At 56.8% G+C, this 11,307-nt stretch overlaps 1 protein-coding gene and 1 long non-coding RNA gene across 2 annotated transcripts; one reads left to right on the top strand and one right to left on the bottom strand.

Moving 5' to 3' along the window:
* The first annotated feature begins 1,000 nt into the window (after positions 1–1,000).
* Positions 1,001–7,522, top strand: WFIKKN2 (WAP, follistatin/kazal, immunoglobulin, kunitz and netrin domain containing 2). Its single transcript, XM_081271871.1, has 2 exons — positions 1,001–2,087; positions 4,872–7,522. Exons 1-2 carry the CDS (start codon positions 1,887–1,889, stop codon positions 6,390–6,392), a joined length of 1,722 nt encoding a protein of 573 aa, XP_081127997.1. The 5' UTR covers positions 1,001–1,886; the 3' UTR covers positions 6,393–7,522.
* Positions 7,523–7,815: 293 nt separating this feature from the next.
* On the bottom strand, positions 7,816–9,957 carry LOC308636623. Its single transcript, XR_014019454.1, has 3 exons — positions 9,867–9,957; positions 8,816–8,874; positions 7,816–8,124 (listed from the first exon to the last, which is right to left on the bottom strand). It is a non-coding gene; the product is annotated as an uncharacterized lncRNA (long non-coding RNA).
* Between the last annotated feature and the right edge of the window lie 1,350 nt (positions 9,958–11,307).

Genomic DNA, 11,307 nt, shown 5'->3' with positions numbered 1-11,307 from the left:
TGATTTGACATAAGCAGAAAAGACAGATCTTGCAGAACGACCCACACGACAGGAAGGAATCAGCTCCAGGGGAGGAAGGCCACCCCACCCAGCTGGGAAGAGGAAGTGGGCGGGGGAGGGGCGCCATGTGGCCTTCCTACAGTCCAATTAGGGGTGGTCTGTGGCCTCAGTTTCCCCGTCTGTAAATTGAGAGGGCTGCTGAGGGCCTGGAGATCCCTTCTGGTTCTGATGTGTGGTGCTCACTCTCTGCTATCCTGGGGACACCTTCCTGGGGACACTGCTGCTCAGTCACTGCTCCTCAAACCCTTTGTGGTTTTTCATTCCCCCCCCCACCCCCTGCTGCTGCCTCAGCCAAGTGACCAACACAAGCACACACAGGCTGTTCTGTTTTAGATGCAGGCCCTTTCCAATGAGAGGGTGTCCCCAGCCCCCCAGCAACTTCTGGCTCTCTTCCAGGTTCCTCCACAAATATAAGCTCCTGATCTTCAAAAATTTCTTGTCCACCCTATAAAAACCAAGACTTTGGATGGTGCCTCGAAAGCAGTTTTGGCAGAGGATGGAGGAGGGTTAGCTTAATAAGGTCTTGGAGCTGTGTGACACAGGGCAAATTGCTTAGCCTCTCTGTGTGTCCCTTCAAATCTAAGCTGGAGGTACAGTTTTCTGTGAGGATTAAACGAGGTGATGCATGTCGAGTCGGGCACATATTAAGAATGACTGGCCTTGCCATCGCTGCTTACTGTGACCCTGGGCAAGTGTCTTGCGCTCTTCAGTCCTCTGTGCAGGGGATTGCGGGGGGGGGGGGGGGGCAAGATGGTGCCTATACAGTGCCTGGCACTCAGAAAGGGTTCCCTGAGTAGTGGCCACCGTGGCCACAGGTGCGGGCAGCTGGGCCGCGCAGCGCTATGCTGCTATCTTTCTGGGGGGGGGGGGTTCTTGGAGCTGAGTGTGTGGATGGAGGAGCGAGGAATGTGATACGTCCTGGAGCGGGGGGAGCCTGAGCGTATCTGGTATGTGTCTCTGGAATGATTTGGGGAAAATTCACCGAAGTTGGAACTTCAGACACCAACCGCCCGGGACCCAGAGATAGGGAACTGTCCGTGTGCACACCCCCCACCGGGGAACCTGGTGCTGGGGTGGGAGTCGGCTTACACGGCTCAGCGCAGCTCAGGCCCGCCCTGGAACGGCCGTGAACTTGTTGTTTTTCCACGTCATTTGCTCTCAAATGTACTATCGGGCTGGGCGACGCTACTCAGCCCTCTCAGGTCCCTCCTTGTAACAAGCGACTGTGTGTTCTTTAGAGGTGGCCAAAAGGGAGGAGGGGGCCCAGCCCCAGGAGGTGGGGGAAAGGGAAACAAACCTTCTTTACAGGGAGCGTGCGTGTCCTGGAGCCAGCTCCCCCGAAGCACATGCCATTTCTGGCCCTTGAAGGGGTTAAAGGCCTCCTGGAGTCAAAACAAGCAGGTGTCCCACCGTGCCAGATACGCTGCCTAAACTGCTTCCAGCTTTCTCTCCCCCTTCTGCAATAAGTCTGTGATCAGCCACGGGACAGAGGCGCCAGCAGCCTGCCTGTGACAGGCATCAGGTTAGCTCGCTCCCACTCGGGTGGCGCGCCCAGGATAGAAATCCAGGCTCGGGCCCCTGCTGCGGCTCCTCTCCCTGCACACTCAGGAGACAGAGTTTCCTTCCAAAGACCTTTCTTTTATCTGAAGCCGCACAGCCCAGCAGGCTGCACTTGGTGGAGGCAGCAGCCGCTGCAGCAGCAGCCTCAGCAAGGAGACCTGCGGGGCCGGGAGGGCAGGTGTCTCCAGCCCCGGAGGAGAAGGCCCCGGTGGGCCCCAGCCCCTGGCGTCGCCGCAGGGGAGGTCTCAGCAGCTGCAGTTCGCACCATGAGGGCCCTGGGGTGTCGCCGGTTCTGGTCCTGCCGGGGGCTGCTGCTGCTGCTGCTGCTGCTGCTCCGGGTGTCCCCGCCAGGCCTGGCACTGCCGCCCATCCGCTATTCCCACGCTGGCATCTGCCCCAACGACATGAACCCCAACCTCTGGGTGGATGCACAGAGCACCTGCAAGCGAGAGTGTGAGACGGACCAGGTGAGTTGGGAATGCGGAGCCCGAGATGGACCTGAGGTGTGAGTGAGGGGGTGGGAGCGTGGGCTGGGGATGACTGGGGAGTGCCCTCCAGGAACGTGAAGGAGCACAGGCCCTGCCCGCCAGGAGATAAACAGAGCATGATGGATGCCTGTCTGTTGTCACTGAGGCCTGAAAGAGGGTGTGATATCCAAGTTCACCAGAGCCTGGGAATCGTGGGCTGCTGCTCCTTCCTGGGTGCTGAGGGCTGCTGTGGGCCAGCACTGTGCCAGGCTCATAGAGAGAATTGGCAGATGTGTGTCAGCTGCCCACTCACAGGTAGGAGAGTGGACACTCAGAGCGGCACCATGGCCAGCGAGGGACAGGTGGGCTTGGAGCCCATATCTGCCAGACAAAGCTGAAGTTTCATCTGGCCTCCAGCCACCTCCCAGGTTTTGGGCCTAGACCCAGAGAGTAGCCAGACTGGGGGTCAGGGCAGGCAGGGACAGCTATGATAGATGCCCTGGCATCCTCAGGAGGGAAGTGGACTGAGTTCCAGCCTGCCAGCCTCCTCAGTCCTCCCTCCTGCTCCTCTCTGAGGACACTGCAGGGCAGGGCTGATTCTAGAGCAGTTTTCTCCTCAATGCCAAGGCACCCTGACGGCCACTCCCGCCCACTCTGGCAGGGTAAAGGGCCTGTGGTACCCACATCTGCTCTGAGCACAGCTACCTGCTGCCTGTCCTGGCCAGCTCTGAGGGTAACAGAGTCCCCTAGGGCTCTGGGTCTGGGTCTGGGCCAGACATCACCAGGGAACATGAGAGACCCGGTGTTCCTGTGATGCTCGGTCACCCACAGGAGAGTACAAGGCTTCCCTGGGGAAAGTGGCCTGTGCCTCACAGTGCCCAGGGGACAATTCTCTGTCCTCTCGGGATAGATGCTTCTAGTGGGCCATGGTAGTGTCTAGAAAAAAAGATAAGGAGCAAGAGAGCCAGGGCTATTCCCACAGGCTGAGGTCACTTCACTAGTTGGCTACATTTGCAGAGAAGCTTGTGTCATTGGCACAGGTGGCCTGAAAAGTCAGGTGGGGCTTGGAGACAGTAGGACCGATTTTGTGTGTTTAGAAAGAAGGCACCTGTTTGGGGCTGGGGATTCAGATAGCCCCTGGGTGCCTCCCAGTCCCTTAAGTGAAAGTCTTCTAAGGATCCCCTCCAGGTTCCTTCCTCCAGGTTCCTTCCCCCAGTTCCCAAGGGCCCATCCACTCATGGGCCTCTGGGCCCCGAGGGAGCTTCCTGTCATCTTAGGAAATGGATGACCTCAGGTCAAGAAGCAGGCTCTCCTGCCCCATGTCCCCTAACCTGCCATCAGTTCTCCTTGGGGTCTCTCTCCCTTAGACCCAAGTGGTACACACACACGGCCCATCCCTGCCCAAAGCCTCCCTGTATGGCCGAGAAGCCTGTGCCAAACAAGGGCTGCAAAACAAAGTCCCCATTCTGAGCTGGAAGGGGCAGAGGGTAAACAAGGGAAGCCGGCAGGTCCTGCAGAGCCAGGGCGGGGGTCCCCCCTTTAGTTGATGTGGAATGTCAAAGAGGCTGAACAAAAGTCGGGAGGACCAGAGGCCAGCCCTGGTGGGGAGTAGCTCACAGAGCCACTAGCTGGTGGAGGATCAGGAGGCTTGCCCGCTGCCCAGTGGGTACGGCATGTTATTGTGGAAAACACCACATGAAATCCCTGTTTGTGCCGGCGACAGGAGCATGTTGCTAATTTCGAGGAATTAAACTAATGCCTTAGGCGGCTCCACAGAAAATCAGAGGGGATTATGGTCTGGCAATGCCTCGCTGATGGGACTTGCTGACCTTTGCCACACAAGGGACTTTTATCTTGTGGCTTTCTCCATGAAGTGTCCCTCATGGAGCCGAGCACCTGGCTCTGGTATAGGCTGAGACCTGGTGTCCTGGGCCCAACACATCCTGATCTCCTCAAGGGGTGACGGGGTGTGGACAGACTCCAGAGGTGGCGTCTCCCAGTTCACCAGAGCATCCTCAAGCCAACAGAAAAGACCCGAATGCAGCATCACTGTGAGCCCAGAGCTCATTTGGTGCTATCAGAATCCCACCCACTGGGCTTTGCAGTCCCTTTCTGCCACCTCCCATGGCTGTGACATGATTGTCATCTCTCTGCATCTCTGTATACTCATATATAGAATGGTGGTAAGAGAATGTCCCCTCTTAGAAATCTGTGATCCACCACTTTCCACACACTAGTCATAGAGATGACCTTGGGCAAGTCACTTAATATCTCTCCCTCTCCCTCTCTCTCTCTCTCTCTCTCTCTCTGGTACCAGGAATTGAACCCAGGGGCACTTAAACACTGAGCCTCATCCCCAGCCCTATTTTGTATTTTATTTAGAGACAGAATCTCACTAAGTTGCTTAGGGCCTTGCTAAGTTGCTGAAGCTGGCTTTAAACTTATGGACCTCTGGCCTCAGCCTCCCAAGCCGCTGGGATTACAGGCGTCTGCTACCTGTAACCTCTCTGTGCCTCGGTAGCATCATTCATGAAGTGGGAATAATGGTTGCACCCACCACGGGCTTGTGAGGAGCACAGCAAGCTACCTGTCAGCTCGCAGTTGAGGGCCTGGCACCTGGCAGTGCCAGGTCTGCCTGAGCTCAGTCTCTCACCACCAGGGGTTCTACTCACCCTCAATGGTGAACCCGGCAAGTCCCCTTCCCACAAACCCGGAGGTCAGGGCAGGACTGTGTCCTTTCTTCCTTTCCCTCCCTGTTCAGAGCTCTCTCTGTGGCTCTTTCAGGAATGTGAGACCTATGAGAAGTGCTGCCCCAATGTGTGTGGGACCAAGAGCTGTGTGGCGGCCCGCTACATGGACGTGAGAGGGAAGAAGGGCCCGGTGGGCATGCCCAAGGAGGCTACGTGTGACCACTTCATGTGTCTGCAGCAGGGCTCTGAGTGTGACATCTGGGATGGCCAGCCCGTGTGTAAGTGCAAAGATCGCTGTGAGAAGGAGCCCAGTTTTACCTGTGCCTCTGACGGCCTCACCTATTACAACCGCTGCTACATGGACGCCGAGGCCTGCTCCAGGGGCATCACGCTGGCTGTCGTCACCTGCCGCTATCACTTCACCTGGCCCAACACCAGTCCCCTGCCTCCCGAGACCACTGTGCACCCCACCACAGCCTCCCCGGAGACCCCTGGGCTGGACATGGCAGCCCCGGCACTGCTCAACCACCCCGTGCACCAGTCAGTCACCGTGGGTGAGACAGTGAGCTTCCTCTGTGACGTGGTGGGCCGGCCCCGGCCTGAGATCACCTGGGAAAAGCAGCTGGAGGATCGGGAGAATGTGGTCATGCGGCCCAACCATGTGCGTGGCAATGTAGTGGTCACCAACATTGCCCAGCTGGTCATCTATAACGCCCAGCCTCAGGATGCTGGCATCTACACCTGCACGGCCCGGAATGCTGCCGGGGTCCTGAGGGCAGACTTCCCGCTGTCCGTGGTCAGGGGGGGTCAGGCTGTGGCCACCTCAGAGAGCAGCCCCAACGGCACAGCCTTCCCAGCGGCCGAGTGCCTGAAGCCCCCGGACAGCGAGGACTGTGGCGAGGAGCAGACCCGCTGGCACTTCGACGCCCAGGCCAACAACTGCCTGACCTTCACCTTTGGCCACTGCCACCGCAACCTCAACCACTTTGAGACCTACGAGGCCTGCATGGTGGCCTGCATGAGTGGGCCCCTGGCCGTGTGCAGCCTGCCAGCCCTTCAGGGGCCCTGCAAGGCCTATGCACCACGCTGGGCCTACAACAGCCAGACCGGCCAGTGCCAGTCCTTCGTCTATGGCGGCTGTGAGGGCAATGGGAACAACTTTGAGAGCCGCGAGGCCTGCGAGGAGTCGTGCCCCTTCCCTCGGGGCAACCAGCAGTGTCGGGCCTGCAAGCCACGGCAGAAACTCGTCACCAGCTTCTGTCGGAGTGACTTTGTCATACTGGGCCGAGTCTCAGAGCTGACCGAGGAGCCTGACTCCGGCCGTGCTCTGGTGACTGTGGATGAGGTTCTAAAGGATGAGAAGATGGGCCTCAAGTTCCTGGGCCGGGAGCCACTGGAGGTCACTCTGCTCCACGTGGACTGGGCCTGTCCCTGCCCCAACGTGACAGTGGGTGAGACGCCACTCATCATCATGGGCGAGGTGGATGGCGGTATGGCCATGCTGCGACCCGACAGCTTCGTGGGAGCATCCAGCAGCCGGCGGGTCAGGAAGCTCCGAGAGGTCATGCACAAGAAGACCTGTGATGTCCTCAAGGAGTTCCTGGGCCTGCATTGAAGCCCATGCACCTCTCCCTGGTCCTCTTCCACCTACCCACCCTGGTGCCCCTCAGTCATTAAACTGGGCAAGATCAGATTCGACAGTCTTGGGCCCGCAGGGAAACGGCTATCAACATGTCACAAAAAGCTACCAGAGGGTCCTAGATCCGCTTCTATTCTTTGAGTTCAACAAGAGGGCCGGGCCCTTTTTAGCTGAGGGGAACAAAGGAGAAGTCAATAGATACATGTATGTTATTCCTGGTGACCAGGCTGCTCAGGCCTTCTCAGTCACCCTTTGCTGGCCACCTGCCTCCTTTGGCTCTCCCAGAGTTCAAGAGATGGCTGATGGTTGAACACACTGGCTCGCAAAGAAGGTGTGTGGTGACAAGAAGGCCCTGCAACCCAGCAGGACACGCTCCCCCACAGCCTCTTAGATCACTGAGAGCACTTCATGGTAAGGGTCGTGGCAGTGGGAAGCCAGAGACATAGTCCAACCCAGCCCTGAGTGGAGGCTGCCGGGACAGGTGCCTTGGGGTGGGGTTAGCCTGTGTCTCGGAGGCCACCATGGCACCGGCAGATTACCTATTTCCTCTCTGGGCTGCCTTGGTCTGTTGATTTGATTCTGTTCAGTTCAGCTCAGTGTATGCTTTCTGAGCACTTCCTGGGTGCCCAGTGCTAGAACCACAGAGAGATGTCCTTCCCAGCTCATGATGCCCCAACACAAAGGCCCCCCGGAAGCCCTCCCGGCTGTCATGTGCTCCGGTCCGATGGATGGTGTGATTCCACATACCACTCACTTCCCTGGACATAAGCAGATAGAAGCCCCAGGATCTGCTTTGGTAGCAAGAAAAATAAAGGAGAAGAGCAGGCTGGGAAGGGGGTAGTGGAAGAATGAAGGGAGAGGAGGCAGCTTGGAACCAGGAGGAATGTTGCTCGATGCTCCCATCTGGTGGCAGCCTCTCGAGCCCGCAGGGACCCAGAGGGAGGCTGTAAACGGGTCTGGGAGGAAAGGTTTGGGGATGTGGCAGCTCATTTGTGCTGTGTGTGTGTGTGTGTGTGTGTGTGTGTGGCATGTGTGTGTGTGTGTGTTTCCAGCCTCCTGTGTGGACCCAGCCACCCCACTACTAGATAGAGGACTTGGGAACCCCACTGTTAGCTCTGCATCTGCCCCCCCATCCCCTCTTCAGTCCTTCATTCTGTCCATGCTCCTCCAAAGCTAAAGAAGGCCATTGGGGGGCATCCTCATTTCTTCCTCAAATGTAGGAGGAAGACACTAATTAAAAAACTCATAGTATCAACAGCTCTTCTTGGGTGACTCCTTTGGGCTACTGTGGGGAAGTGAGGGAGGACCGGTGGTTAGTGTCATTTGCTCCGATGACCTTCCAGGAGGGAAGTCAGGCCGGGGGCATCATATGTGGGTGGTGGAGGGACACTGCAAATATTCTAGGCCCACTGTGAATTTTTAACTATGGCGCTCAGCACAACTCTGTAGATTAGGAATGAGAAAGCTGAGCCAGAGAGGCAGGAGGGGTGGGGCTCAGGCCAGCCAGGGTGCTCACTTCCATCCCAGTACCCCTCCCCAGGATGCATGGTGGATCAGGTGCGGAGTCAACCTACCACAGGTGGTGTTGAGATCAGATGGTGGAAGAGACAAGAGAGGGGTGGGCAGGGGCGTGCTGCCCAGTGGTGACTCCTTGTTGGGATTCAGGGTGAGGCCAGGTTCCTGTATGCTCGGGACATGGAGCTGGCTTCTGAGAATGAGACCAGCAGCACCTTTGGCCTCAAGGAGGCTCATGGCTTATCCCCACCCCTTGGCATGTGTCCAGAGCCCTCCAACTACAGCACACCCACAACTTGTGTCCCCACCAGAGACATCTCCCTACACACGTCCCTGGGCCATGACCCAAAGGATGAATCCAGGCTAGAACTAGCCCAGTCCAGGTCAGCCATTCTCACTGCAATAAGAGAATAAATAAAAGGGGGGCCAGGAGCAGGAAGACAAGCTGTTCCCCAACAAGAAGGGCCAGAGGAGTGTGGATTCAGGGGAGCCACCCACAGGAGATCTCAAGTTGTCCGTGGGAGGACACTGAGCACAAAATTTAGCCCTCAAGACGGCATGAACAGAACCACCAGCCCCAACTTGCTGTGATCAGGGAGGGAGAAGTCTATCTCCTCACTCTGCCCCTCACTAGGCCTGGGGACCTCTGTTGCACCTGTTTCCAGCCCAGGGTGCCTAAACAAATAGCCTATAGCAATAGGACAAGGGGGCCAGTGTCACCTCCTGCCTACCCTCACTTGCACAAATATGGGCCTGAGCCCTGTCGCTGGACCATAGGGCCCAGGTCATTGTTCTGCTTTCCAGTGGAAGTGCAAGTTCAGGGGAGCCACCCACAGTGCCAGGCTGGCAGAGTCAGAAACCACACAACCCATGGGGGCACTCACACAGCTCTGAATCAGAAATCTGCTACTTATCCACTCTCTCTGAGCCTTGAGTTCCTCATCTGTAAGAAAGACCGCAGGAAGAGCACTTTACAGAGACTTGGGTGGGGGGTTGAGCCTATATCCCTTGGAAGCTTGGAAAACCTGAGAAACAGCCTGGCACAGAGGGGCTGCCTGGAACCTTCTGACCCTCAGTGGCTCCCTGGCCAAGAATAGGCCCCAGGACCTAAAGCTCAACCCTTGTTCTTTTGGGTGCTGGACAGTGACATACAGCTTCAATGCTTTATTCTGTTGCCCACAGAGTGTGTCCAGCCTGGGCTCTTCACATGGGCTGATTTGGGGCTCAGAATACATGGCATTTGGGAATGGGTTGTTGGGAATCTACTGCAATTTCTGAATACTGCATGGCATTTATTTTTCTATCCTTGAAACCGTGTTTACTCTTTCATCTCTGCTACCCTAGGCCTTATGCAATGCCTGAAATCTAGCAGGGGCTCAGTCAAGGACAAGCCAAGTTCCCAAGGCTGGGTTGCCAGGCAGCCTGTGGAGGTTACCTCACTCAATCTGGGAGATTTGGCCTCAGGGGGCCCTAGGACATGGGGAGCCTGAGGTCTCCTTCCCAGAGGCCAGGTTCACCCACTTCCCAGTCTATTCTGGACACTCATGCCTCCTTTTCTGTGTTTGTGTCTCCCCTGGCCCCACTGTCCCTCTTTTAAGGGCATCTCTTCCCCTCCAGCCCATTCTGGCCCACCGTCTCTCTAGACCAGCCCCTGGGCCTCTGAGCCAGGCAGCTTGGCTTTTTCCACCCTCTGCATCCCCCCCCACACCCCTCCCTGCACCTCCAGCCTCCTAGGACACTCTGCTCCATTGTGTGGCCAGCTGCTCCATAGTCTGATGTCACCCCCTGGACAGTGGGGCCAGAGAGCAGGGATGAGAGATGGAACCTGACCAGGGAAGGGGAACCATAATACATAGCCTTATGGTGTTTTCCTTCCACTATGGAGGAGTCCCTCTGTCCAACTGTCCTGTTACATCAGCCTGAGTGAGGACTTACTGTGTGATAGGCACTGGGCACTGTCTCTTTGTAATCTCCATTGAAGCTGCATGAGACAGGATACTGTTTTGTAGGTGGAAAAATTAAGGCTAGAAGGGAAAAGAAAACATGCCCAAAATCATACAGCTGCTGAGTGGCAGAGCAAGGATTTGGAACCTGCTAATCTGACATCAGAACTCCTAATGCTTATGTTATGCTTTACACACACACACACACACACACACACCCTGCTCTGGACTGGGCAATGTGGCGAAACGTCAGGACTGCAGATACCACAGAAGAGCCTGCCTCCAGCCAGCCGCATGCGCACCACCCAGGCTCTTTACGACCTCGCCATGTGACACGTATTTCCATCACACACATACGTAGTCATGGCCTAGATTCCCGAGTGCAACATCAGCCCTGTGCCTACTCATCCTTCAAGACGTGACTCCTTGGGGGAAGCCTTGCTGTCCCCAGGCTACCTAGGCCTCTTCAAGTCTCCCTCTGTGCTGGCACTGATCCTGATCAGAATGGTTGCCTAGGGGCTCCAGGAGTGCCCCGGGCTCAGGTCACAGAGCTCAGCAGGAGCTTGCTGGAGGAACGGATCCAGGGACATGGGCCTGGCGTGCACTGCACTGGATGACCGCAGCTTGGGGAAGGGGTTCCTCAGGTCTTCCCTCCTCTTCCCCAGTTCCACCTCAGCACGCCTCCCTTCCTCCTCTTCCTGCCACCTCCCCAAAGAGGCTGAAGCCTCCCTCCTCCCTCCTCCTCTGGGGAATGTGTGATTAATGCAGGCAGGATGGGTGGCAGGGTTCCTGGGTCCTATTCTTGGCTGTGCCCTCATTCTGGAATCTGCCCTGAGGTCACACTCCTCTCTCAGGCTGTGTCAGAAGGAAGGAAGAACGAGCCTCCGGCTGGCATTCTGCTGGGGGAGAGGATAGGGCAGGCAGGTAGGCAAGCCTACCAACCCTCTCCTTCCCGCCTCCCAGGCTCCTCAGCTCCCAGCACTTCTAGTTCAAGGTCAGGTTGGAGTTTCTACATTCATGTCCCAGATTAACCTGGGACCCAGAACCCTGGCATCCAGGTCTCCAGCAACATGGCCACCCTTGAGCCCACCTATATGAGAGGAGACAGGACTAGCACGTCCCAGCCTGGGCTCTCCCAGAGACATCTCTTCCCAGCATGCAGAGAAGAGGCGTGGGGTGGTGGGACCCTAGGGTGTTGCCTGTTCCATGTCTTGAGGATATTGCAGGAGCCCTGACCTATCCTGATTGGTTGTTTTCTGATTTGGTAAAAGGGAAATTTCAATTCTATCTAATCTAAGGGAGCAGGTCAGGGCATCTCTCTTTGTGTGGTCAGTCAGGGGGCCTGGAGTATTATCAAGGACCCTGGGCAGGAGAGAAGCAGAGTTCCAGAGAACAGATATTTGAGTTCTAACAACCTGTCTTGGGCACTTTAC

Source organism: Spermophilus citellus (genome assembly GCF_964194105.1).
Source record: "Spermophilus citellus genome assembly, chromosome: 17".
NCBI lineage: Eukaryota > Metazoa > Chordata > Mammalia > Rodentia > Sciuridae > Spermophilus > Spermophilus citellus.
This window is presented reverse-complemented; position numbering and strand designations above follow the sequence as displayed.

Coding starts and splice junctions, on each gene's coding strand:
- WFIKKN2 (XM_081271871.1), top strand. CDS start 1,887: ATGAGGGCCCTGGGGTGTCGCCGGTTCTGGTCCTGCCGGGGGCTGCTG. Junction 2,088..4,871: donor GAGAGTGTGAGACGGACCAG/GTGAGTTGGGAA, acceptor TGGCTCTTTCAG/GAATGTGAGACCTATGAGAA.